We start from the raw sequence: 23,656 nt of genomic DNA on the forward strand, positions 1-23,656 counted from the left end.
TTATTTGAATATTTAGTTGCTGTAATTGCCTATTGCTCATGTTTGATTTATTCTTATTGTACACCACCTTGAGTGATTTCCTTCAAAAAGGCAGTAAATAAATCTTAATATATAAATAAAATAAATAAACATGTGCCTCCACCTAATGAGGCAATACGGGGGGGGGGGGGGGGGGGTTACTTGGTTTCCTTATAGATCTAAGGCCTGTACAGGGCAAAGTTATGTGCAGGAGTAAATCTCCACAGCAGAGAACCAACAATCCACCAACTCAGCCTACTGTAAACATCTTTTCCAAAGCAAGAGAAAAATTGTTACAAACTCATAATCTGCAAATATTTGGCTATTTACATAGCACACGGATTTTGCAAAGTAGAGACTTACTCAATATCACAGCACTGAAAAGAGAATTGGTTTTTATCACTGTTTGCACAAAACTTTGCCAATACAATAGTAATTCCTTGTGCTTACATGAATTCCTTAACATAATTTTCAAAATGGAAGCATGTGCAATTTCTTTCAAATGTAGGACCTGATTCTTATATAGGGGAAGATTTTTCAGGGTGCACCAGTGAAAAAGCATTAATAGATCAAAATCCCAGCAGTATCTCCTCTCTAGGCCTGAAACCCATCCCAGCAAACAAGGCATAAATGAGGTGAACCTGCTAGAGCTCAAATCATATATCTGCCACCATCTGTCTTGAATTACAAACTGTACGTGCATGGGCGAACTCCTTTAAATTGAAGCTCAACACAGAGAAAACCCATTGCCTTCTACTCACACCACTTTACACCAAGTACAATCCTACCACCTTAACTGCACCTGGGTTTGACCTGCCAATCTCTGCGTCTCTGAAAATTCTAGGAGTAATACTTGACAGAAATCTAACTCTGGTAGAACACACTAATGCAGCTGTCAAAAAGGTATTCTTCTCTCTTGGGAAATTGAAACATATAAAACCTTTTTTCCCTAGAGAAGTATTCTGCAATTTAGTGTGGTCTCTTGTTCTGAGCCATCTTGATTACTGCAATGGTATCTATGCAGGGTGTATGGAACTACTTCTTTAAAAATTACAGACTGCCCAGAACACCGCTGCAAGATTGATCTATGGTAAATCGAAGTTCGTCAGCTCCAGACCATTACGTGAAAAACTGCAGTGGTTACCTGTTAAGGATCGTATAACATTTAAAATTTGTGCCCTGGTGCACAAAATCCTTTACGACGAAGCTCCAGCTTATATGGATAATCTTATCATTTTACCACCGAGGAATTTGTGCAAATCTTCCCGATCCTACTTACATCTCCACTACCCCTCGTGTAGTGGCCTCAAGTATAAAACCAGCCACACATCTACCTTTCCCCTCATCAGCGCACGTTTGTGGAATGGTTTGCCCAACTCAGTTAAAGCTACCTCCGAACAACAGGCTTTCAGAATATCATTGAAGATCGCTTTATTCAGGAAAGCTTACGCTGTAGCCCCGCACTGCCCTAGTGTTTTCTGACCTGTTACTGTTGTTATTATTATTACATGTGTACCCCACGCTTTCCCACATAATGCAGGCTCAATGTAGCTTACATAGTAATTTGAAATACAAAGTTAATAGAATTTTATGTGACCGTATTGCATTCCTTACCACCGCTCTCTCTCCCTCTTCTCTCCCTCTGTCTCTCCCCACTGACTGCCTCGCCCTTAATGTGTCTGTTTGTTTATTACTAGATTGATGTGTCTTTCTATACTGCTGTTAGCCTTTTTGAACTAATGTAAGCCACATTGAGCCTGCCCATGGGCGGGAAAGTGTGGGATATAAATGTCATAAATAAATAAATACAGGACGATTCTATAAACTGGTGCCATTTACATGCATCAAAGGCACCATTAATTGACAGGGGCCTATGTGCAGTAGGTGGAGGAGAGGAGGAGTAGTCTAGCAGCAGGCCTTGATCCTGGCAACCTGGGTTCAATTCCCACTGCAACTCCTTGTTGCCTTGGGCAAGTCACTTAATCCTCCATTGTCCCACATACAAAACCTAGATTGTGAGCCCCTTAGGGACAGATAAAGTACCTGCATATAATGTATACAGTGTCATGTATGTCTAGCAGCACTATAGAAATGATTAGCCATATTAGTAGGTGCAATTCTATAAGGTGCCTAACTGCAAGAAGGGCACAAATATGGGTGGAGCATGACCAGGCTTTGGGTGTGTTTCCCAGTTACATGTATAGTTTATGGAATACTATGAATTAAGTACATAAGTATTGCCACACTGGGACAGACCAAAGGTCCATCAAGCCCAGCATCCTGTTTCCAACAATGGCCAATTCAGGTCAAAAATACCTGAGAAGATCCTAACAAAGCTCAATACATTTTATGTTGCTTATCCCAGAAATAAGCAGTGGATTTCCCCCAAGTCAATTTAATAATGGTCTATGGACTTTTCCTTTAGGAAGTCGCCCAGACCCTTTTTAAACCCTGCTAAGCTAACCGCCTTTACCACATTCACTTACACTTGCCATTGATATGGTGTAAAAGGGCACACCTAAATATGGGCATGCCAATGCTGACTTTATATTAGTTTGAATTTTGGTGCCAAGATGCCATTATAGAATTGGCATTAAGCAAATGGCAATTTATAGAATTGCCCCATTTGTGCTGATTTCATGTATTTTCTTTTACAAATAAGTCAGTAAAGGCAGTTCTTGTTCCTGAAGTTCTCCTTCTTATTCCTCAGTGTTTGTGTACCTGCTCTCTGCTCTGGAAGTTGGAATGGATTATTACCCCTTCTTTGCCTGTCTTGCGACCACTCACAAGCTTATTGGCTCGGTTCTTGGCTTTCTGTATGCCCTCAGCTGGTAATTTGAATTGGGTTTTTTTTCTTTTTCACCGTTGATAGTTATTATCCCCCAAATTCTATAAATGGCTGTTAAAATTGTGTGTGCAATTTTGGGCATGCAATCAATTTGTGTGCACAATTTTAATTGAGTAATAAGCTTATTAGCTCCAAATGAGCGCTAACAATCAATTATGGGCGCTAATGGGCAACAATTTGGATTTACGTCTGCATCTTGCTTTATTCTGTAAAGATGCACACGTAACTTTTTCAGCATGCAACAGAAAAGGAAATGGGAGGGACATGGGCAGGTTAGAGGTGTTCATTAAAAGTGCACGCAGGATTATAGAATTTGGGGGATCCGCGCCTAACTTAGGTTTCGTTTGCTGTAAATCCTCGCACCCAAAGTTGAGCGTGGAACCCAGTGCTATGCGCTATTCTATAAATGGCGGCCAACTCGGAGCATCTCTTGATAACAAATTGTTCAAAGAATATTCTGGACACTAATTCAGCAAAAGTCACTTGTGTGAACAATATCTGAAGCTAAAGAATAAACTTAACTAGACTTGAAGCTCTTCAGCTTCAGATATTGGCCAACTCGGAGCACCATTTATAGAATACTGCTCAGCGGGCATTTTTTTCTGCACCCACATTTTGGTGTCATTTAGGGGCCCTTTCTCTAAGCTGCGGTAGGGCTAATGCATGGGTAGCGTGCACAGAATCGGTAGTGCTGCCGGGGTAGTGCAGGTACCCAGAGGTAATTCCAAAGTTGGTAGAAAATAATGTACTATGGGAGCATTCCCCACTGTAACTGACAGGGCAGCCACATTGGCATGCGCTGCATGATTATCACGCGAGTAGCGCATGAGCCCTTACCACTAGGTCAGTGGGTGGCGTTAAGGGCTCAGGTAGTAAATAGCCACTCGCTGCTTTTAAATTTAGTGCACGGCCATCTACTGCCCCATTGAAAAAGCCTGTTTTCCCAGCTGCGGTAAAAAATAGCCCAGCGCACACCGATGGCACTCACTCACACTACCGCAGGCCACCTTTTTCCACGGCTTAATAAAAAAGGCCCCTTACTGAATTTAGTCCCATATGAATAGTATTGCCTCTACATTTTTGGTGCACGCAATGCTTCCTGTCACATTAAGACTGATTTGAAAGCTGTGTGGGTTGTTCTTGTTCCAGGTTCTGTGTGCAGGTTGTGGATCTCTTTCAGTGTCCGAAGAATTCATCTGTAAGTACTATAGAACTCAATCTACCATGGGACTATTGTTGTCTCCTTGAGTAACAGGAAAATGTATTTCACAAGAATCAAGGCAGTGTGACTCATCATATGACACATTTTGAAATATAATAATGATGTATAGAGAAGAGTTTTGATAATTAATTCTTTATGGGTTAACTTTATGAATTGCCTTGATGTGTGTCTTGAATATCAAGTTTGCAAATAAACATAAACCTAAATATATGTGTAGAAATTGCATTTCTGATATGCACTTTAAATTAACATGCAGATAGTCTGTATGCTTCTTTATGTATTTGCTTATTTATTTATTGAGTGGGATTTATTGGGATTTATGTATGTATTTTGTATTTATTGGGTATTTTTATTTAATTATGTAATTGGGCTTTATTAATTGCCATTATGAAGATGTGCGACTTTACACAAATTGAGGGGAGGTGTTCCTTGGGGTGGGGCTGGGGTTATACAGGAATTTGTGTCTGTAGCCCTGGCCTCTTCTTACTGGGTCAGGGATGCCCCCAGGCTGGGTATGAAAGAATTTAAGAGCAGATGCCTGAAAAACTGCAAAAATACAGCAACTGTAGAGCACTTGGGACTGTCTTTCTTCTATGTTTGTGCAGCGCTGCGTATGCCTTGTAGCGCTATAGAAATGCTAAATAGTAGTAGTAGTAGCACTTAAAACACAAAGGAGGCAATTCTCTGAAGGACACCTTTCCATAAAGCTCCTTTTCCTAAGCTACACCCTTACACAGGTTTTTCTTGCACACTAAGGTCATTTTTTAGTGCAGCTAGAAAATGGCCAATCTTCCATTTTCTGAATTAATAGCCATGCACTAATGTTTATCAAACAAAACCAGAAGAAGACACTATATATGTACATGTAAAGTGGTGGAGGAGCGACCTCAGATTTTTTTATCACCAACGTGGCAGTCAAGTCTAATGACCGCTAAAAGGTGAAATAATGCATTTCTTTCATTGGGCCGCTCTCTGCCAATGGAGTGAAAGTGCAATTACGAACATTAATTTGCAAGATGTATGACTGCCATTAAACCTTCTAAACCATAATCACACATATTAATAGAAACTCAATGCAAAGTGATAAGAATATGAAAAAAGTATTTAACTTGTGAGCCCGGTGTCCGCAGACTTTAAGAACTCCTAAGGTACCATGGAAAACCAAACTCTACAAGTAGAGATCATGCCTGACTCCCCCACTTCAAAACGACCGACGCCGTGAGTTTTAGTCTAGAACTTTCCTCAGAGACTCGGGTGAAGGCTGTCTCACAAAATCAAATCACCACGCTAATGTTGCCATTCGCATCTGGCCAATAACAAAAAAAATAGTGCAGGAGCACTTACACCTGTTTTGTAGGCTGTAAGAACTTGTGCGATAATCCTGCACAAATCAGCACATGGTAATGCAGATATGCTGATTAACGCAGAAACACCCACTCTCTGCCCCTTCTGCAGAACACTAAAAATAATTTTTTAGCGCACAGTTTGCTTGTGCACATAGCAAAATTACTATGAGATGCCTTAGTGTATAAGGCAAAAAGCCCTTTTCAACTGCAGTTAAGCACGTGCTAGTGCTTACTGTAGCTTAGTAACGTGGAGGAGCATAATTGAATGGCGCCGGCCATCTATATGGCCGACGCCGCAAAGAGCAGTCCCGAACCGTATTATCGAAAAAGATGGCCGCCTATCTTTCGTTTCGATAATACGGTTGGGGCTGGCCAAATGTCAGAGATGGCTGGGTTTGAGATGGCCGGCATCGGTTTTCGCCGATAATGGAAACTAATGCCAGCGATCTCAAACCCGGCCAAATCCAAGGTATTTGGTCGTGGGAGGAGCCAGCATTTGTAGTGCAGTGGTCCCCCTGACATGCCAGGACACCAACCGGGCACCCTAGGGGGCACTGCAGTGGACTTCAAAAATAGCTCCCAGATGCATAGCTCCCTTACCTTGTGTGCTGAGCCCCCCAAATCCCCCCCAAACCCCACTCCCCACAACTGTACACCACTACCATAGCCCTTAGGGATGAAGGGGGAAACCTACATGTGGGTACAGTGGGTCTTGGAGGGCTTAACATTTACCACCACAAGTGTAACAGGTGGGGGGGGGGATGGGCCTGGGTCCACCTGCCTGAAGTGCACTACACCCACTAAATACTGCTCTAGAGACCTGCATACTGCTGTCAGGGAGCTGGGTATGACATTTGAGGCTGGCATAGAGGCTGGCACAAAAATATATTTTTTTGGGTGGGAGGGGGTTGGTGACCACTGGGGGAGTAAGGGGAGGTCATCCCCGATTTCCTCCGGTGGTCAGTTGGGGCACCTTTTTGAAGCTTGGTCCTGAAAAAAAAGGGACCAAGTGAAGCTGATGAAATGCTCGTCAGGGCCGACTTTCTTTTTTCCATTATTGGGCGAAGCCGGCCATCTCTTGACCACGCCCCGTCCCTCCCATCCCGCCTTCACTACCCTACTGACACACCCTCTTGAAGTTTGGCTGGCTTCGTGATGGAAAGCAGTTGAAGCCGGCCAAAATCGGCTTTTGATTATACCGATTTGGCTGGGTTCAGGAGATCGCCGGCCATCTCCCGATTTGTGTCGGAAGATGGCCGGCGATCTCCTTCGAAAATAAGCTGAATAGTAACATAGTAGATGAGGGCAGAAAAAGACCTGCACGGTCCATCCAGTCTGCCCAACAAGATAAACTCATATGTGCTACTTTTTGTGTATACCTTACCTTGATATCTGCCATTTTCAGGGCACAGACCGTAGAAGTCAGCCCTGCACTAGCCCCGCCTCCCAACCACCAGCCCCGCCTCCCACCACCTGCTCTGCCACCAGGAGCCCATAGTCTTAGTTTGACTGGCTTTCTTGATCGGGGATGAGGCTGTGAAATCTTTTATTCTGATTGTATAATTTGCATTAGACACAAACAGGAAATAGCTTTTAAAGATTTTTTTTAAGCCAGAGATGTATTATTTCTGAGTTATAAGATCTTGTGTTTCTTAGCATTTCATATGATACCCAAATGACAAGAAGATAATTTCTGTTGTTAAGAGCTAAGATGTTGCTGACAGGAGCCTCTTTATTTGTGTTATCCTTGAAAGTGCACTGTTGCTTATTAAAGGACTAGATTAAGGATGTGCAGCCAGAAAATGGTTTGTTTCGTATCACTTCTCATATTGTTTCCAGGAATGTTTATTTTCTTTGGTTTTGTCTGGCCATTTTTTCATCACAGGTGCAAACTCATTGACTGTACACTCTTTTGAAAGAGAGCGCACTATGGGGTCCTTCTACCAAGCCTCACTAAAAAGCGGCTGGTGTGGTGTCAGCGCATGGATTTTCCACATTCTGAGACCACTTTTAGTGTGGCGGTAAAATGGTCATCACGTCATATTTTTTTTGTTATGGCAATACGTTAATTTCCCCATTAGCGTGTGGTCATTACCTTTGGGAGCCCTTACCGCCACATATATAGGAGGCGGTAAGGACTCCTGTGCTACTCCTGTGTTAATCAGGTAGCATACGGTATTGTGCCCGTGCTACCCAATTAGTACAGGCACACCTCCTCTCTGCCCATGGGCATGCCTCCCATGCTGGAAAATTAAAAGTATTTTCTAGTGAAACTACAGTGTAGTAAATTTAAAACAAATCAGAGAAAATATTTCTTCACCCAACGCATAATTAAACTCTGGAATTCGTTGCCGGAGAACGTGGTGAAGGCGGTTAGCTTAGCAGAGTTTAAAAAGGGGTTAGACGGTTTCCTAAAGGACAAGTCCATAAACCACTACTAAATGGACTTGGGAAAAATCCACAATTCCAGGAATAACATGTATAGAATGTTTGTACGTTTGGGAAGTTTGCCAGGTGCCCTTAGCCTGGATTGGCCACTGTCGTGGACAGGATGCTGGGCTCGATGGACCCTTGGTATTTTCCCAGTGTGGCATTACTTATGTACTTAGTGTGGGATTAGCACACGCTGAGAGGAAAACTACCATGGAGTGCCTCAGCATGTCCCACAGAAGTGTCCTTTGAGCGCTTGGTAGGACCGCGTTAGGACTGCCATGCCTTAGTAAAAGGGCCCCTATGTGCAAAGAGGGCACTCTCATTCAGAAAGAGTGCACTCTGTGCATGCAAGCGAGGTGGTTTGCACATGCTCAATGGGTGCCCTCTTTGCAAAGAGTGTACATTCTGTTGAAAGAGTGTGCACTATTATTGGCAAATGATAAATCATTAATTTTCATGGAGTGGAGGAGTAGCCTAGTGGTTAGTGTAGTGGCCTTTGATCCTGGGTAACTGGGTTCAATTCTCACTGCAGATCCTTATGACTCTGGGCAAGTCCATTGCCCCAGGTACAAATAAATAACTGTATATACTATGTAAACCACTTTGAATGTAGTTGCAAAAAAAAAAAAAAAAAACACAGGAAGGCAGTATATCAAGTCCCGTCCCCTTTCATGTTTTTTCTGCTCAGTTGGAAAATGACATGCAAATGGCATGGAATATGTCATTGATATTTCCGATATCATTGCAAATGAATGTCCATCCCTCGGGGGGGGGGGGGGGGGGGGGGAGGGTGTTGCTATTTTGAAGGCTATGCTGGAAGAGGAGGGAGTGTGCTACTCCCTCCTCCATTATGGAAGTATGGGGGGATGTTGGACGCTAGACCACCAGGGCGGGTGGGGGGGTTGTGTTGGCAGACCACTTGGGTCACCAGGGATAGTTTTTTGGGTGTGAGGGGGGGGGGCTGGAGATCCACCAGACCTTCAGCCCTCTTTGCCATGTATCGGGGCAGGGGGGTCAGGGGCACTAGGCCACCAGGAATGAAGTGATGATGGGGGTCTGAGGGTCCAATTGGACACGGTGACAGCCCAGGCTGACAGGCTCTGACTGGTGGGGGCAGGAACAGAGCCTTAACCCTAACTCCAGTTCTGAACTGGCATAGGGTTAAAGCGCTATTCTGCCCCTACGATCAGAGCAGAGCTCATTTAAATCTAATTAAATGAGCTCTGCGGTATTGAGGGGTACTGGCACTGTTTGCCCAATGATCATGGGTGTGAAACTAAGTGTAGGCGCTAGTTCAGTGCTAGCGGCCTTTAGCATCAGCATTTACCTTTGATCATCGGGCTGTTATTGCCTTAATTATTTTATAATTCTATCTGGTTTGGATCCCTGTAATTCTTTTTAAGTGTTTTTTGTTCTTCTTACTATTCTTCAACAATGCACAATTTGTTTAAATCTGTTTATTAACTTGCACCAACGCATGAAGTTGATTACGCCAGGCCCAAAAAGAAGGCACCTCTGAGGTAGTCCAAACTCTAAGTATAACCTTCTTCCCCGATACTCCGGCCTTGTGCATTACATAGTAACATGGTAACATAGTAAGTGATGGCAGAAAAAGACCTGCATGGTCCATCCAGTCTGCCCAACAAGATAAACTCATATGTGATACTTTATATGTATACCTGACCTTGATTTGTATCTGACATTTTCAGGGCACAGACTGTAGAAGTCTGCCCAGCACTAGCCCCGCCTCCCAACCACTAGCCCTGCCTCCTAACCACCAGTGCTAATTGCCAAACATTAGACCATGCTTCTAGCTTCTGCAGATCCTTTTTCATGTTTTCCACTCCCTCCTGGGTGTCCACTCTGTTACAAATCTTGGTATCATCCGCAAAAAGTCAAACTTTACCTTCTAACCCTTCGGCAATATCATTCACAAATATATTGAGCAGAATCGGCCCCAGCACCGATCCCTGAGGCACTCCACTACTCACCTTTTCCTCATCAGAGTGAATTCCATTAACCACCACCCTATGGCGTCTGTCCGTCAACCAGTTCCTAATCCAGTTCACCACTATGGGTGCTATCTTTAGTCTGTCAAGTTTATTCAAGAGCCTCCTGTGGGGAACCGTGTCGAAAGCTTTGCTGAAGGCGAAGTAGATTACATCTATAGCATGTCCTTGATTCAATTCTCAATTCTCCGGTCACCCAGTGAAAGAATTCAATGAGATTTGTTTGGCACGATTTACCTTTGGTAAAAATGCAAGGAGAGTTCCAGACATCACATTGACATACGATATCTGACGGAGTAGCCTGAACACTTTATATTTGTCCAAAAGAAATCCCACTGGTGAAAGAACAATCTGGTAGGCCAACAAACCCTCCAAATAGTGCGCCAGGGCATGCCAAAAAGTTTTCACTGTGGGGCAGGGCCAAAAAGCATGAAAAAAATAATTCCTTGCTGGATTTCTCAGTTCCTTCATAGGTACTCCTCCTCCGAGGGTCTCCGACTAACTTTTTCTCCCACTCTTCCCGCGTTCTTCCCTAGGAGCATTTAAGATATATTGGCGTATTTTCCCTTCTTGATTTATAAGCCTGTTCTTGGGGAAAAATATTGACATTCCCAAAGTTCTGCATTAACTGAAATTTCTGGAATTCTCTTAAGCAAATCTAAATCTTCTACAGGGATACCCAGATGAGTACACCAGCGGGTTTGTAGAGCAGTAAAATTGTTGGCCACATACAATTTACATAGTTCTCGATGGAGTGCAGACACACAAAGCCCCATCCTCCGGAAACTGATGAAAATATTGACACAAATGGTCCCGTAAATAAAAATCTAAAAAATAACATGCTTAGTTTTGAACATACCAAATTCCGTGCATTGCCAGAGCTGCTAAAGGGGAGTAACTTTTAATAGGGAGATTTTCAGCAGGTTCTTGTCCTCCCTCCTCCACTCTTTAGTTCCTCAAAACTGGTACCCATCTTCACCCTTCCTGCCTCCACGCATACTTCTATTTAATAAAATATAATAAGCCAATATTTTAAATGATTTAACCAGACAGGAGAGGTTGTCCCCACCCCCTGGTTAAATCATGCTGGCTGGGTGATCCCTGCATTTTGTGCCACAGAAAATTCAGGGAGCTCCCCCACACAGGTTGCAGGACAACCCGAAACAATACACAAGTATCAGTACACAGGATTTTTAAAATAATTTCTACTTTTGAGGTTGTGTGCCTTTGTTTCTTAGCACCCTGAGCCCTTCAATCTCTAGTTACCATTCATGAACTTTCCTTGCATTTATGAGATAAAAGTCAGGAAATACTGATTTCTGTGCTTCTCACATTATCTGCCTTTTCACCTTTCCCAGGATTCATGGATGACCTTTGACAAACTGATGCCCCTGCCATCTCTGCTCTGCTGTTTGTTTTTGATGGGACGCTTCATACATATGTTTGTAAAATTTATGGTAGCATGTCAGCGAGCAGAACATATTGAGGTACGTGCACTGCCAGAAAAGAGACACCATGAAATGTATCATACGCCTTCTTAGCTGCTTCTAATGTCAGTGTCAATCTCCAGTCCTTGTAGACACAGAACCATTCAGGTTCACTTTAGTTCATTGACTATAGAGCCTTTCCTTGAATACTAATAATAAAAAGAAAAGAAAAGACAAAATCAATGAAGAAAAACTGGAATCACATTTCAGGGAGATTACCATATAATAACAATTCCTTTTCCTCCTAGACAGGGCCGGTCAAACCCGGTAAGTGGGGTAAGCGCCGCAGGGGGGACGCCTGCCTTCAAGGGCGCTGTTGCGGTGCTGTGCCGCCATACCACGCCGCCCTTGGTGCTTTAAATCTTTAATTTACCTCCGTTCCAGCAGCTGCATCATTTGAAAGCCCTGCCCCATCTCTAGCCTTCCCTCTCTTCGTGAGTTCGTTCCGCAGTCCCGCCTTCTGATGTCATTTCCTCGAGGGCGGGACTGCAGAACGAACTCACGAAGGGAGGGAAGGCTAGAGACAGGGCAAGGCTTTCAAATGACGTGGCTGCTGGAATGGAGGTAAATTAAAGATTTAAAGCACCAAGGGCGGCGGGGGATGGGAGCGAAGGAGAATTGCTGGACAGGGGCAGGGTGGGAGAAGAGAGAAAGGAGATGCTGGGGGGGCGGGGCACGCTGGGGGGGGGGGCACCAACTCATAGTCTGCAGGGGGGCGGCAGAGACCTTAGGACCGGCCCTGCTCCTAGACCTGGATACTTCCCCCTACCACTGCCATCAGATCCTCTGGGATGTTATCACAGTCATAGTAACTTAGAAGCTGATTTCCCAAAAGTTTTCTCTATGTCAATTGGGGGGGGGGGGGGGAGAGGAAGCTTAATAAACCAAGCCCTCACCATGTCACCCAACATTTTATTCTTTTAAATCACGTTCTAGGAGGAAGAACCTTTCTTAATAGGTCATCAGTTTAACCATGTCAAACTGTTGCTGCGAAGGAAATGTGACAGGTACGTTTATTCTATTTGTAAAAGCACCTGCTCCCTGTATTGGTTTTGGGCCATATTTGCGTACTGTGAAAAAACATCTAGTTTCTAACAGCCCCAGATTAAAATTCTTTTAGGCCAAGATTTTTTAATCCAGTCCTCAGGACACATCCAGCCAGCCAGGTTTTCAAGATAGCCATAATGAATATGCATGAGAAAGATTTGCATACAGTGGCAGCAGTGAATGCAAATCTATCTCATCTATATTTATTGTGGCTATCCTGAAAACATGACTGGCTGGGTGAGTCCCAAGGGCTGGGTTAAGAAGCCCTGTTTTAGGGGGAGTGGGATAAGCTGTGAGTCCCAAGGGGATCAAACTCACAGTCTTCCAATAAAGGTTTCTGCATGCTGGGTGTTCCAAAACAAATCAACTTTACGGAAGACAACACTGAGTAATTTCAACAACACAAAAATAGGTAAAGATGGTACCAAAGTGCAAAAAAAATACAAAGTTCATGCTGTCAAAAGAGGAAAAATTACAAAGCAGAGCCTTAACAAGAGTTATACTTGTGGTTACAAGACTTTTCTAGTTTATATACACACGTGGTTTGGTGTGTATAATCAGTGCAGCTGTAACTGGAACTTTCTCGAGGAAAAGAGAAAATGGTGGACATCATTTGAGTTGGTTTTAGATATGTATGTTAGTTGGAATAAACATGTAAATGTATGATGAATAATGTATATGTGATTAAATAGGTTGGTAAAATAAATGTAAAAATTTATATTAGTCATATGATATGAATGCAATAGAAACTATGAGATTTTTCAGCTCTTATTGTAAGACTGGTACCACGCAGCAGGAGATGATGTGGCATCTCCTGCTGCCGATAAAGGGGGAGGTTGCTGAGCGGAAGTTCTTTGCTCCTCAGCGAGCATGCAGGAGATGAACGTGAAAACAGGAGTCTCCCGCTGAATGCAGGAGACTTGTCAGGTCTGCTCAAGTATTGAAAAAGTTTCTTCACTGTGTCCAGGGCAGGGTTATTGTGAAATGTTGGTGCTTATGCTTTTATCCCTTAGAGTGGATCAGGATATGCAATACCGTATGACTGAAAATTGTACAATTCCTTTCCATGTCCATGTATAGTACATAACTCTGCAGGATATAAGAGGTAGAATGTGACAGTCATTGTAGCAACCAGATTGGCTGAACACACCCTGTGATATGAAGATGAAGGAGGCTCAGTGCAGCACATGCCTTATGCAAATCGAAGAGAAATGAAACTGTTTATGGATCATCAGTATGGGGCAAGAAAAACCCCAGATCCTCTGTTAGGCAACAGTTCATAGCACCATTGACTACTTGACCCCTGTCATGATAAAAGATATTTATGCTGTGAAATGACTGGATCCTTGGACAATGCTGGATTTATGCAGATTGTGCCCTCTATCATGTAACACTTCATACCATATGTAATGAGTTTATATTGTTGGGCAGACTGGATGGACTGTACAGGTCTTTATCTGCTGCTGTCTATGTGTTACTACTACTATTAATCATTTATATAGTGCTACTAGATGTGTGTGTGTGTATCTAATATCTAATATAATAATTTGCTATGTGAACGTTCTAAAGTGTCTCACTGGGATCGTAACCACCTGTTGATGTCACTGGCCAGCAGTAGAACCCTGCTTGCCTGACGTCAGCAGGGGGTTACGATCCCAGTGAGAGACGCACGTTGAAGAACAGCGGGAGTGGGCAGAGACATCCCTACGTGCATGTCGCCCCCCCCCCCTCCAAAATCACCAACCCCCCTCTGCTACCCTCCCCCCCCCCCCCCCCCTCTTACCGGGATCCTGGCAGCAGCAGTGAAGAGCCTCGCGAGTCTGCTGCCTTCTCTTCGCTCTCAGCTCTGACTCTGGTCCCTCCCTTGCAGAAACAGGAAATGAGGGCGAGACCAGAGTCAGAGCTGACAGCGAAGAGAAGGGAAGGCAGCAGACTCGCGAGGCTCTTCACTGCTGCCGCCGGGACCCCGGTAAGAGGGGGGAGGGTAGCAGAGGGGGGTTGGTGATTTTGGAGGGGGGGTGACGTGCACGTAGGGGGATAGGCGGGGCCAGTGTCGGGGAGGGGAGGCCGCGGTTGGAGGCATCGCAAGGACGTGTCTGTGAGACAGAGAGGAGGGGGGACTGGAACTCGGGGGAGGGACAGAGGGAAGGAGACAGAGGGAGGGAGAGAGAGAGAGGGAGGGAGGGAGGGCCTGGAAATCGGAAGGGAAGAAAGGGGGCCATGGGACTTGGAGGGGACAGAGGGAGAGAGCGAGGGAGGGAGAGAGGGATAACCTTGCTAGTGCCTGTTTCATTTCATACCAAAACAGGCCTTTTTTACTGGTATGTATATATATCTATATCTATATCTATATATATATATATATATATATATAGATATAGATATAGATATATATATATATATAAAACAACCAATAATAGTTGATAATAACAACAATCCGGCAGGCACAAAGACATCTGTCTGGCATCATTTGTACTTGTAAAGCGGCCACACAGACGTCCCTGCAGAGCAGAGGGGCAGCCTAGTGGTCAGCGCAGTGGACTGTAAACAATGAGACTCAGGTACAAATATTACCTTAATTCCTTTATATGTCATTGTGAGCCTTCCAGGAACAAATAAAAACCTACTGTACCTTAAGGTACACCACTACAATACCCATCACGCTTGCAGGTATCTTATAAATTCAGGTACAGTAGGTATTTCTATGTTCCAGGAGGGCCTGTACAGAAATAAAAGAGTTAAGGTGGAAGTTACACCTGGGTCCCGTTGTTCAGAGTCCACTGTACTGAACACTAAGGTTACTTCTTACACTTGCTTATTGCTCTACGAGGAATGGTCATAATAACTGAAGTTGTCATACAGCCTGGTATTCACTGTCACTTTCATCTCTTAGGGGGATGGGAGGGGGTCAGTAACCACTGGGAGATGAAGGAGAGGTTATGCTGTCATCCCTCCAGTGGTCAGCTGATCACTCAGAGCACCATTTTGTATCCTGGATGCCACTGAAGCAGGTCTAGATAAAAATGTCCTTCTTTTTTGACTTGGACTTTCTTCCCATTCCATTATTGTTGAAAGATGTCCTAATTTAGGGCCCATCCTAGTCTGCCCAAAACATGCCTCCAACATACCCTCTTGCTATTTGGACAAACTGAAGTGTAAAATGTCCAAATTCTGCCTTTCAAAAATTACGTGGAGGGGCATTTTCAAATGGGGCCGGCCATCTCTAAGGGCACCCATCTCCAAGGACGGCGCAACGAAGGGGCGGGGCCAACCATATTTTCGAACGAGATGGCCAGCCATCTTTCGTTTCGATTATATGGTTGGGGCCAGCCAAATGTCGGAGATGGCCGGGTTTGAAATGGCCAGCCTCGGTTTTTGCTGATAATGGAAACCGAGGCCGGCCATCTCAAACCCGGCCAAATTCAAGGCATTTGGTCATGGGAGGAGCCAGCATTTGTAGTGCACAGGTCCTCCTGACATGCCAGGACACCAACCGGGCACCCTAGGGGGCACTTCTAAATATTAAAAAAACCCATTAAAATAGCTCCCAGTTGCATAGCTCCCTTACCTTGTGTGCTGAACCCCCCAAATCCCCCGAAAAAAACCCACTTCCCACAACTCTACACCATACCATAGCCCTTATGGGTGAAGGGGGGCACCTACATGTGGGTACAATGGGTTTTGGGGGGGGGGGGTTGGAGGGCTCCCATTTACCACCACAAGTGTAACAAGTAGGGGGGGTGGGCCTGGGTCCACCTGCCTGAAGTGCACTGCACTCACTAAAAACTGCTCCAGGAACCTGCATACTGCTGTCAGGGAGCTGGGTATGACATTTGAGGCTGGCATAGAGGCTGGCAAAAAAAGTTTTTCAAGTTGTTTTTTTTGAGGGTGGGAGGGGGTTAGTGACCATGGGGGGAGTCAGGGGAGGTCATCCCCGATTCCCTCCAGTGGTCATCTGGTCAGTTTGGGCACTTTTTTGGGACTTGGACCTGAAAAAAAGGGGACCAAGTAAAGTCGGCCAAATGCTCATCAGGGCCGGCTTTCTTTTTTCCATTATCAGGCGAAGCCAGCCATCTCGTACCATGCCTCCGTCCCGCCCCCGTCCCGCCTTGTGTACCCTGCCGAAATTCCCCCTTGAAGTTTGGCCGGCTCCGCAACGGACTGCAGTTGAGGCCGGCCAAAATTGGCTTTCGATTATACTGATTTCGCCGGCCTTGAGAGATGGCCGGCCGTCTCCCGATTTGTGTCGGAAGATGGCCGGCCTTCTCTTTCGAAAATAAGCTGGTTAGTCACCTAATGCTGTTGCACCCCATTTTGGCACTTAATTTCAGTTTGAGTGCTAATTAGCACCTAACTTTTAATGCACTATATGGAATTATGAGGTTTATGAGTATGGAAAGGAACACAGGGAACTAGATAGTAACATAGTAAGTGACGGCAGATAAAGACCTGAATGGTCCATCTAGTCTGCCCAAGCATAAAGACACAATTTACCTCCCCCCCCCTCCTTTCAGCAGTTCTCTCTCCCAAAGCCTTAAACAGGGGTGTTTCATTTGACAGCATTTTGTAGGTATACATATACCAGATAAGGAAGTTACAGTTAATAAGATGGGTTGATCAGAGAAGAGCTCTCCAAATGTAGAATATATAATTCACTGGTATGATTGTGGGAGGACTTTATTATTATTATTATTATTTATAGAGATGATGCGAAAAAATTAAACATCCTTCAAAGAATCTACAACTGGGATCCCAACTTCAAGTTTCCCCTAAGGATGATTATAACAGCTGTGTTATGCCTCATCTGCTTATATAATGTAAGTACACAGCAACAGGAGAGAGGAAAACCAAAGCACAGTAAATGAAGCCAAGCAAAAAGAGCACAATGGGACTCCAAGAGTGCATTGACAGCCAAACTTTATTGAAGGACTTGGAATGGGCTGTGTTTCAGTGGAACGCGTGCATCAGGAGTCAATGTAGCTAATGCTCTCAATATTAGGAACAAAACCGCTGCCAGGGCTCTGTATTGAGGTGACAAAGTGTAGGGTGAGTTTTCTATCTCTCATACAGCTACATTGACCCCTGATACAGGCGTTCCACTGAAACACAGCTCGTGTTGGGTCTTTCAATAAAGTTTGGCAGTCAACCCACTCTTGGAGGCCCACTGTGCTCTTTTTTGCGTGACTCTATAATGTACGTAATCACAAATGTCTGCTAGCACACTCAGTAACTGTATCCTTCCCACACGTAGCATATGAGTTCTATTCTAGGGTGGTGTATGCAGTGGGGTACAGAGGCAGGGAAAGCTGGGCTTTCAGTCAGATTTGTATGAATCATTTTGGTGCCTGCCACAAACCTCTATATCTCCTTTTTCCCCTCTCCATCACTTTTTCCCCTACTTGTCTGTTCCTGGACTCAGCACACTGCTGTGATAGGAATGAGGAGACAGGATATCCCGGCATGGAAAGTGGCAAGACAAAGGAGGGCTGCTGCTCTCTAAAGAAATCCAAATAACATGGTTGCCCTAATCCAAATAACGTGATTGCCCTATCTGCATCCAACCCATGCACGTTGCTCCTTCCCTGCTTGCTCTGCGCATAAGTCAGTCAGATGTCTGGTGGCATGAAACCATTGCTCGTGTCAGCAAAATATTTGATTTGCTGACTGATAGGGTGAGCCAAGAAAGAGCAAGCTGGTATGAAGCCATGGTCATCGCCCAGCTGAAAGTAGGGAGTGGATCCCTATGATGATGATGACAGATGCCCACTGTCTCCAGATTCTTCGGGTAGACTGATGTGATCCTGCTTTTACCCTTCTGTATGTATGAAGCTGTAGTTTTGTTTTTTAGTGTAACCCCCTTTTTCGAAGGCAATGCATGGGAAAAAGCAAAGATTCACCTTCACAGGCTGAAGAGTGTGAAAAAAGAACTAGTTACAGTTTTTGAAACACTGATTCTTCAAGGACAAGCAGGTTTATAATTCTCACAAGTTCTTTTTCTCACAAGTGGGTGAAGCCAACCCATATCGCCCAGTCCGGAATGTACCAAAGTCTAACGAGGGCAAATGTCTTCCCACCCACTTCGAGAATGCGGTTTCCTCAGTTCTTTTTCTACTGTGGTAGGGAGAGGGCATGTTTTCTTACCGTCTCCTCACATCGCTCGGTCCTAGAGAGCTACTTTTTTGTTTATTTTTTCTCCTTAAATGTGTTCCTGTTGTGGAACCTTCATCCTTTTATTTTTCCTTTAAGTTTTTGTGATTTTGCCTGGGTTTAAGTTTCCTTTATTTTCCATCATCATCAGGCTGCTTTTAGGCCTTCACTTTGGCCGGGAACTTTCCTTTTTTTTTTTGCCCCTTTTTCAGGCCCCATTGCTTTGTTTAATTTAGTTGAGGAAGTTTTTCCTTCCATGTCCACGAAGGTTCCCAGTGGCTTCAAGCACTGTACCCAGTGCAATTGGACAATCTCTGGGAAAGACACACATTTTTTGTGTCTGCAGTGTCTTGGGCCCAACCATAGCCCTACTAACTGTATTTTCTGTCTTCGCATGAAGAAGAGGACCCAGGTTTCCAGAGTGGCTCAACAAGAGAGGATTTTTGGAACCAAGTACGGTTCCTTGATGTTGCCATTAGCATTGAGGTCGTGGTGTTGGCATCGGCATTGAAGTCGGTGGCTTTGGCATCGACGTCGATCATTACGTCAGCATCAGGAGCGTTGGTAAGCATGGCTGCTGCTAGACCCTTAGACACTAGGAGCAGTGAAACATTGAGTGGGTCTCCACCTGCCTCAAGGTCTCCTACTGTGCAGAGCCCATGGGAATGTCCATCATCGGTTCCAACCCCGAGGTGAAGTGTGGATCCGACATCCCTCGGTGATACGCTTCGGAGAAAGGCCAAGAAGCATCATCATCGGTCGCCCTCGACGCATGGTACCAGGAGCTCCAAGGCGTTGAAGGATTCGGCACCTGAGAAGTGTCAGTATTGAGAGGACCACTCCTCCTCCATACAGGAGATGCCAATGCATCGGTGTCCCAGCAGCCAAAGCCCTGCTCCTATATGACCCTGGCAGTTCTGCAACCTGTAACTGAGCTGGGACCCCAGCTTTTCCCAGTACTGGCCCTCGAGTGCATCCAGGCCTTGCTCCCTGAGCTGCTAGATTCTTCATGCAACGGTGTGCATCAGCATCAGGGGTATGTGCACCTACCCTTCTTCCCGTTGCGTCCCCAGCCTGCAGTGGAGCCTCCAACATTGATGCCACATGCGGCCCCAGTGTCGACTGCCACCCAAGCTGGCATATCCTCGACATCAGTGGAGGAAGCTTTGTCAGAGCTGAGGTGGGAGCCGACTTCTCAACGCCACTCTTGAGAATGTGTTCCTCCACATTCAGGCAGGTTCGGTCTCGATGCTTCCATTGGGAGGTATTGTCTGACACCGAAGAGAACACTCATGGGATTCAGAAGAAGATCCAAGGTACTTTTCCTCTGATGAGTCCTATGGAATTCCCTCTGAACCCTCGCCTCCACCTCAGGGGCGTATCTGAGGTTCGGCGGTAGGGGGGGCAGGGGCTAGAGTGAGGGGGCACATTATAGCCCCCCTACCGCCGTCAACCCCCCCCCTACCGCCGTTAACCCTCCCTCCCTCTCCCGCCTACCGCCGTCACCTACCCCCGAGGTCCGCTTCCTCCTGCCGGCTTTTTAAAATATTGCTTCAGCTGGCGGGGAACCCCAACCCCCCGCCAGCTCAGCCGCGGTCTTCTTTAACTTCTTCATCCTCGTCGTGCTGAAAGCTGCATGCATCCTTAGTTCCAGTTGGACGGAGTCTGACGTCGCAGCAGTCAGACTCCGTCCAACTGGAACTAAGGATGCATGCAGCTTTCAGCACGACAAGGATGAAGAAGTTAAAGAAGACCGCGGCTGAGCTGGCGGGGGGTTGGGGTCCCCCGCCAGCTGAAGCAATATTTTAAAAAGCCGGCAGGAGGAAGCGGACCTCGGGGGTAGGTGACGGCGGTAGGCGGGGGAGGGAGGGAGGGTTAACGGTGGTAGGGGGGTCCGGGGCAAAATCTGCGGGGGCCCAGGCCCCTGTGGCCCCACGCAGATACGCCCCTGCTCCACCTGAAAGGAAAAAGTCTCCTCTGGAGAACCTTTAATTTCCATCTTTTGTAAAGGAAATGACTGATGCCATTCCAATTCCTTTGGAAGTGGAGAATGAGCCCAGGGCCAGGATGCTCAAGGTCCAGGACTACACATCTTCTCCTAAGGAGGCTGTGACTGCCTTTCTCTATGAGGTACTCAGGGAAGTCCTCATCAGAAACTAGGAGTCCCCTCTGTTGGTCCTGAAAAATACAGCCAGTTGGCAGCTCTAATGACGACCCATTTCCACTGTGAGAAATGAGAGAGAGAGAGAGAGATAATGGGGGGAGAGAGAGTGAGAGAGAATGGGGAGAGAGAGAGAATGGGGAGAGCAAGAAGAGAGAGAGGGAGACATCAAGAGTGTGGGATGGGAGAAAGAAAGAAATTAGTAAAGGAAGAGACAAATAGGTGAAAGATGTGACAATAAAGGTCAGAGGAAAGCAGAGGCAGGCAGTGGATAAGAGATGGAAAATGGTAAAGAAACCAAGTGCTGGGGAGAAAAGACTAGAAAGGAGAGGGGAGGGAAAGGTCCTATATTGAAAGAGAGAAAGAGGAAGAGTGAACTGAGGATGGGGGAGGGACATGAGAGAGAACCCTGGAATGTATATGTAGGTGATGGTGATGAAAGAATCCAGGGGCATAATATGAAAGGACGGAGATGAAGAATGCTGGAGAAAGGAGGGGAACGGGGAAAGGCGAGCAGGCAGGAAGAATGTGAAGAGGAGAAAGAAAGAAAGAAAGAAAGAAAGAAAGAAAGAAAGAAAGAAAGAAAGAAAGAAAGAAAGAAAGAAAGAAAGAAAGAAGGCTAAAATATTTACTACTGAACAAAAGATAAAGAGGGAGAAGAAAAAGGAGATCAGAGAAAGACAGAAACAAAATCAAACAACCAAAAACCCATAGGAAAGGAGGCAAGAGCATTTTGTAGTCTGATAGAGAATATTAATTAAGCAGGATACAGTTCCATGGGGGAGGAAGAAAGAGGCAGAGAGATGGTATGTATAACTTCTCAACCTCCCCTCCCCCACCCTCATCTCACCACCCAACTCAGGTAAGCAGGTCTCAAAAAGTTATAAGCTTTGCTATCCTTCCCTTCACTTTGGTCTACATGCTTTGATCTCTGGTAACTGTGTCTTTCCCCTTACTTCTCCGCCCCTGTTCCCATTACTGGTAATGGTCTGTATCTTCCTTATTCCTTCTCTCTATCTTGAACGAACCCTTCCTTTTGCTTTCACCATTAACCCTATTATTACTTTACAGTTCATCCTGGCAGATTTTTACCTCTCACCTAAAGCTATGAAGATATTAGATTCCTGGATTCTGAACACTGTGAATGTATCATATATTAACAACACCAACAAGATTTTATTCATTCTGAAAGGTCAGAGTTCAAGCGTCTTCAGTATTTGACAATTCTTCATCCAGGCAAGCCCAGATTTATACATAGAGGGGATTGATATTCAAAGTGATTTAACCGGCCAGAAAGGGTCCTGGCTGGTTAAATTGATTATTCTGGGCTAACCACTTATTTTAAGTGACACTTAACCGATTGGTGCCAAACTCAAAACCAGGTATTTTGGGGGCATTCTGGGGCACAGTCAGCACTTGGCTGGTTAAGTGCCAATATTCAGCACTTAACCGGCCAATGTAGCTGCATAAATAAGACCACATAAAAGTCCTACCTTTATGCAATTCACCATTGCCAGTTAAATGCTGATTGTCAAACTTAATCAGTTATTTATTTATTTATTGCATTTTTATCCCACATTTTCCCACCTATGGTTTCAGTGGCTCCATAAACCTGGAAATTCAATGTCAGAGTCCAGACATGGCTTGGCATTGAAATTCTAGGCATATATGCTGGCTGTGGTTAGGAAAACACTGAGTCTGCTGGCTGAATATCAAACCCAGATAATATAGCCAAGCCACCAGCCTGCAGTGTGAAATTCTGAAGGCGCCAAATAAGTTCTGTACTTTCAATGCATGGAGAGATGGCAAAACTGCATCACATGTTGGGGGGGGGGGGGTTCAGCAAGGTGACTAACTGGGGCACCTATAGAGAGGGGGCTTGAAAATTACCAAGAAAGAAGGATTTGAATGTAGCTCACACTTTTGTCAGTGGTAGCTCAAGGCAAGTTATACTCAGACACATTGGGTATTTCTCTGTCCCCAGAAGGCTCACAATTGAAAAGGCCAGTATTCAGCTAGAGACAACTGAGTAATCCTCAGATTTTCAGTGGCACATAAATGGATACTATTGCTCAAAATCTGGGCAGACCACTGCGGTACTATCTAGGTAGTTCTGGGACAGTCCAGGAGCAGAGTCTACAGGGTAAGGCAAAAAGAGTAACCCCCCGCCCCTTGAGTTTTTTGCTGTGGTCTCAGGAACCACTTGGAATTTCAACATGAAATTTTACAGCTTTATTTGTTGCTACTATCCATGTTTATGTGCTGAGAGGAATGAGATTATCTTTAAACATGGCAAAGTTACAGACTTTTTAGCTTAACCCAACAATTTTCGTGCATTCAAAAATGCTTGCACTGTAACATTACCATTATTTGGAAAAAAAAAAAAGGGGGGTATCAGCTTTTTGTTAATGATGTCACAGTGATGTAGACTTTTGTCTGGAGAACAATGTTGGGAGCCTATCACAAGGTCCACCTAAAACCGCAATCACCAAGTCAAGTGAGCGCTGCAGATAAGCTGGGACAGCCTATCACAGGGAACAATCGACAAGGCTGTTAAGAACTTCCCAAAGTGACTGAAGGCCTGTGTTGAAGCTGGGGATGGACACTCTAAACATTCACACTGACGCAAAATTCTGGCATATTATTCATTGAATAAAGTTATTTTGCTGTGTTTTAGCTTGAACATTTTTAATGCAAAAAAATCACTAGCTAGTAACACTAAAATGTCAGTAACATCAACATAGCTTAAGATAATTAAATGTTGTTTAATAGAAAGACATATGTATGATGACTAAATAAGTATGGGACAGAGAAATATCCAATGTACCTGAATGTAACTCACCTTGAGCTACTACTGAAAAAGGTGTGAGCAAAATCTAAATAAACAAATAAATATATAAAATTTCTCATTGAAATTCTAAGTGGCTGCTGAGAAAAC

At 44.8% G+C, this 23,656-nt stretch overlaps 1 protein-coding gene across 1 annotated transcript in view; it reads left to right on the forward strand.

Moving 5' to 3' along the window:
* LOC115457648 (stimulated by retinoic acid gene 6 protein-like) overlaps window positions 1–23,656 on the forward strand; it is a 102,638-nt gene that overhangs the window by 33,227 nt on the left and 45,755 nt on the right. Inside the window, exons 5-10 of the mRNA XM_030187175.1 lie at window positions 2,729–2,849; window positions 4,016–4,064; window positions 11,235–11,363; window positions 12,300–12,370; window positions 17,113–17,227; window positions 21,790–21,910. Of these exons, the coding sequence (XP_030043035.1) occupies window positions 2,729–2,849; window positions 4,016–4,064; window positions 11,235–11,363; window positions 12,300–12,370; window positions 17,113–17,227; window positions 21,790–21,910 (606 nt within the window). The remainder of the gene's footprint in view (window positions 1–2,728; window positions 2,850–4,015; window positions 4,065–11,234; window positions 11,364–12,299; window positions 12,371–17,112; window positions 17,228–21,789; window positions 21,911–23,656) is intronic.

The sequence above is a fragment of the Microcaecilia unicolor genome, chromosome 1, assembly GCF_901765095.1.
Source record: "Microcaecilia unicolor chromosome 1, aMicUni1.1, whole genome shotgun sequence".
NCBI lineage: Eukaryota > Metazoa > Chordata > Amphibia > Gymnophiona > Siphonopidae > Microcaecilia > Microcaecilia unicolor.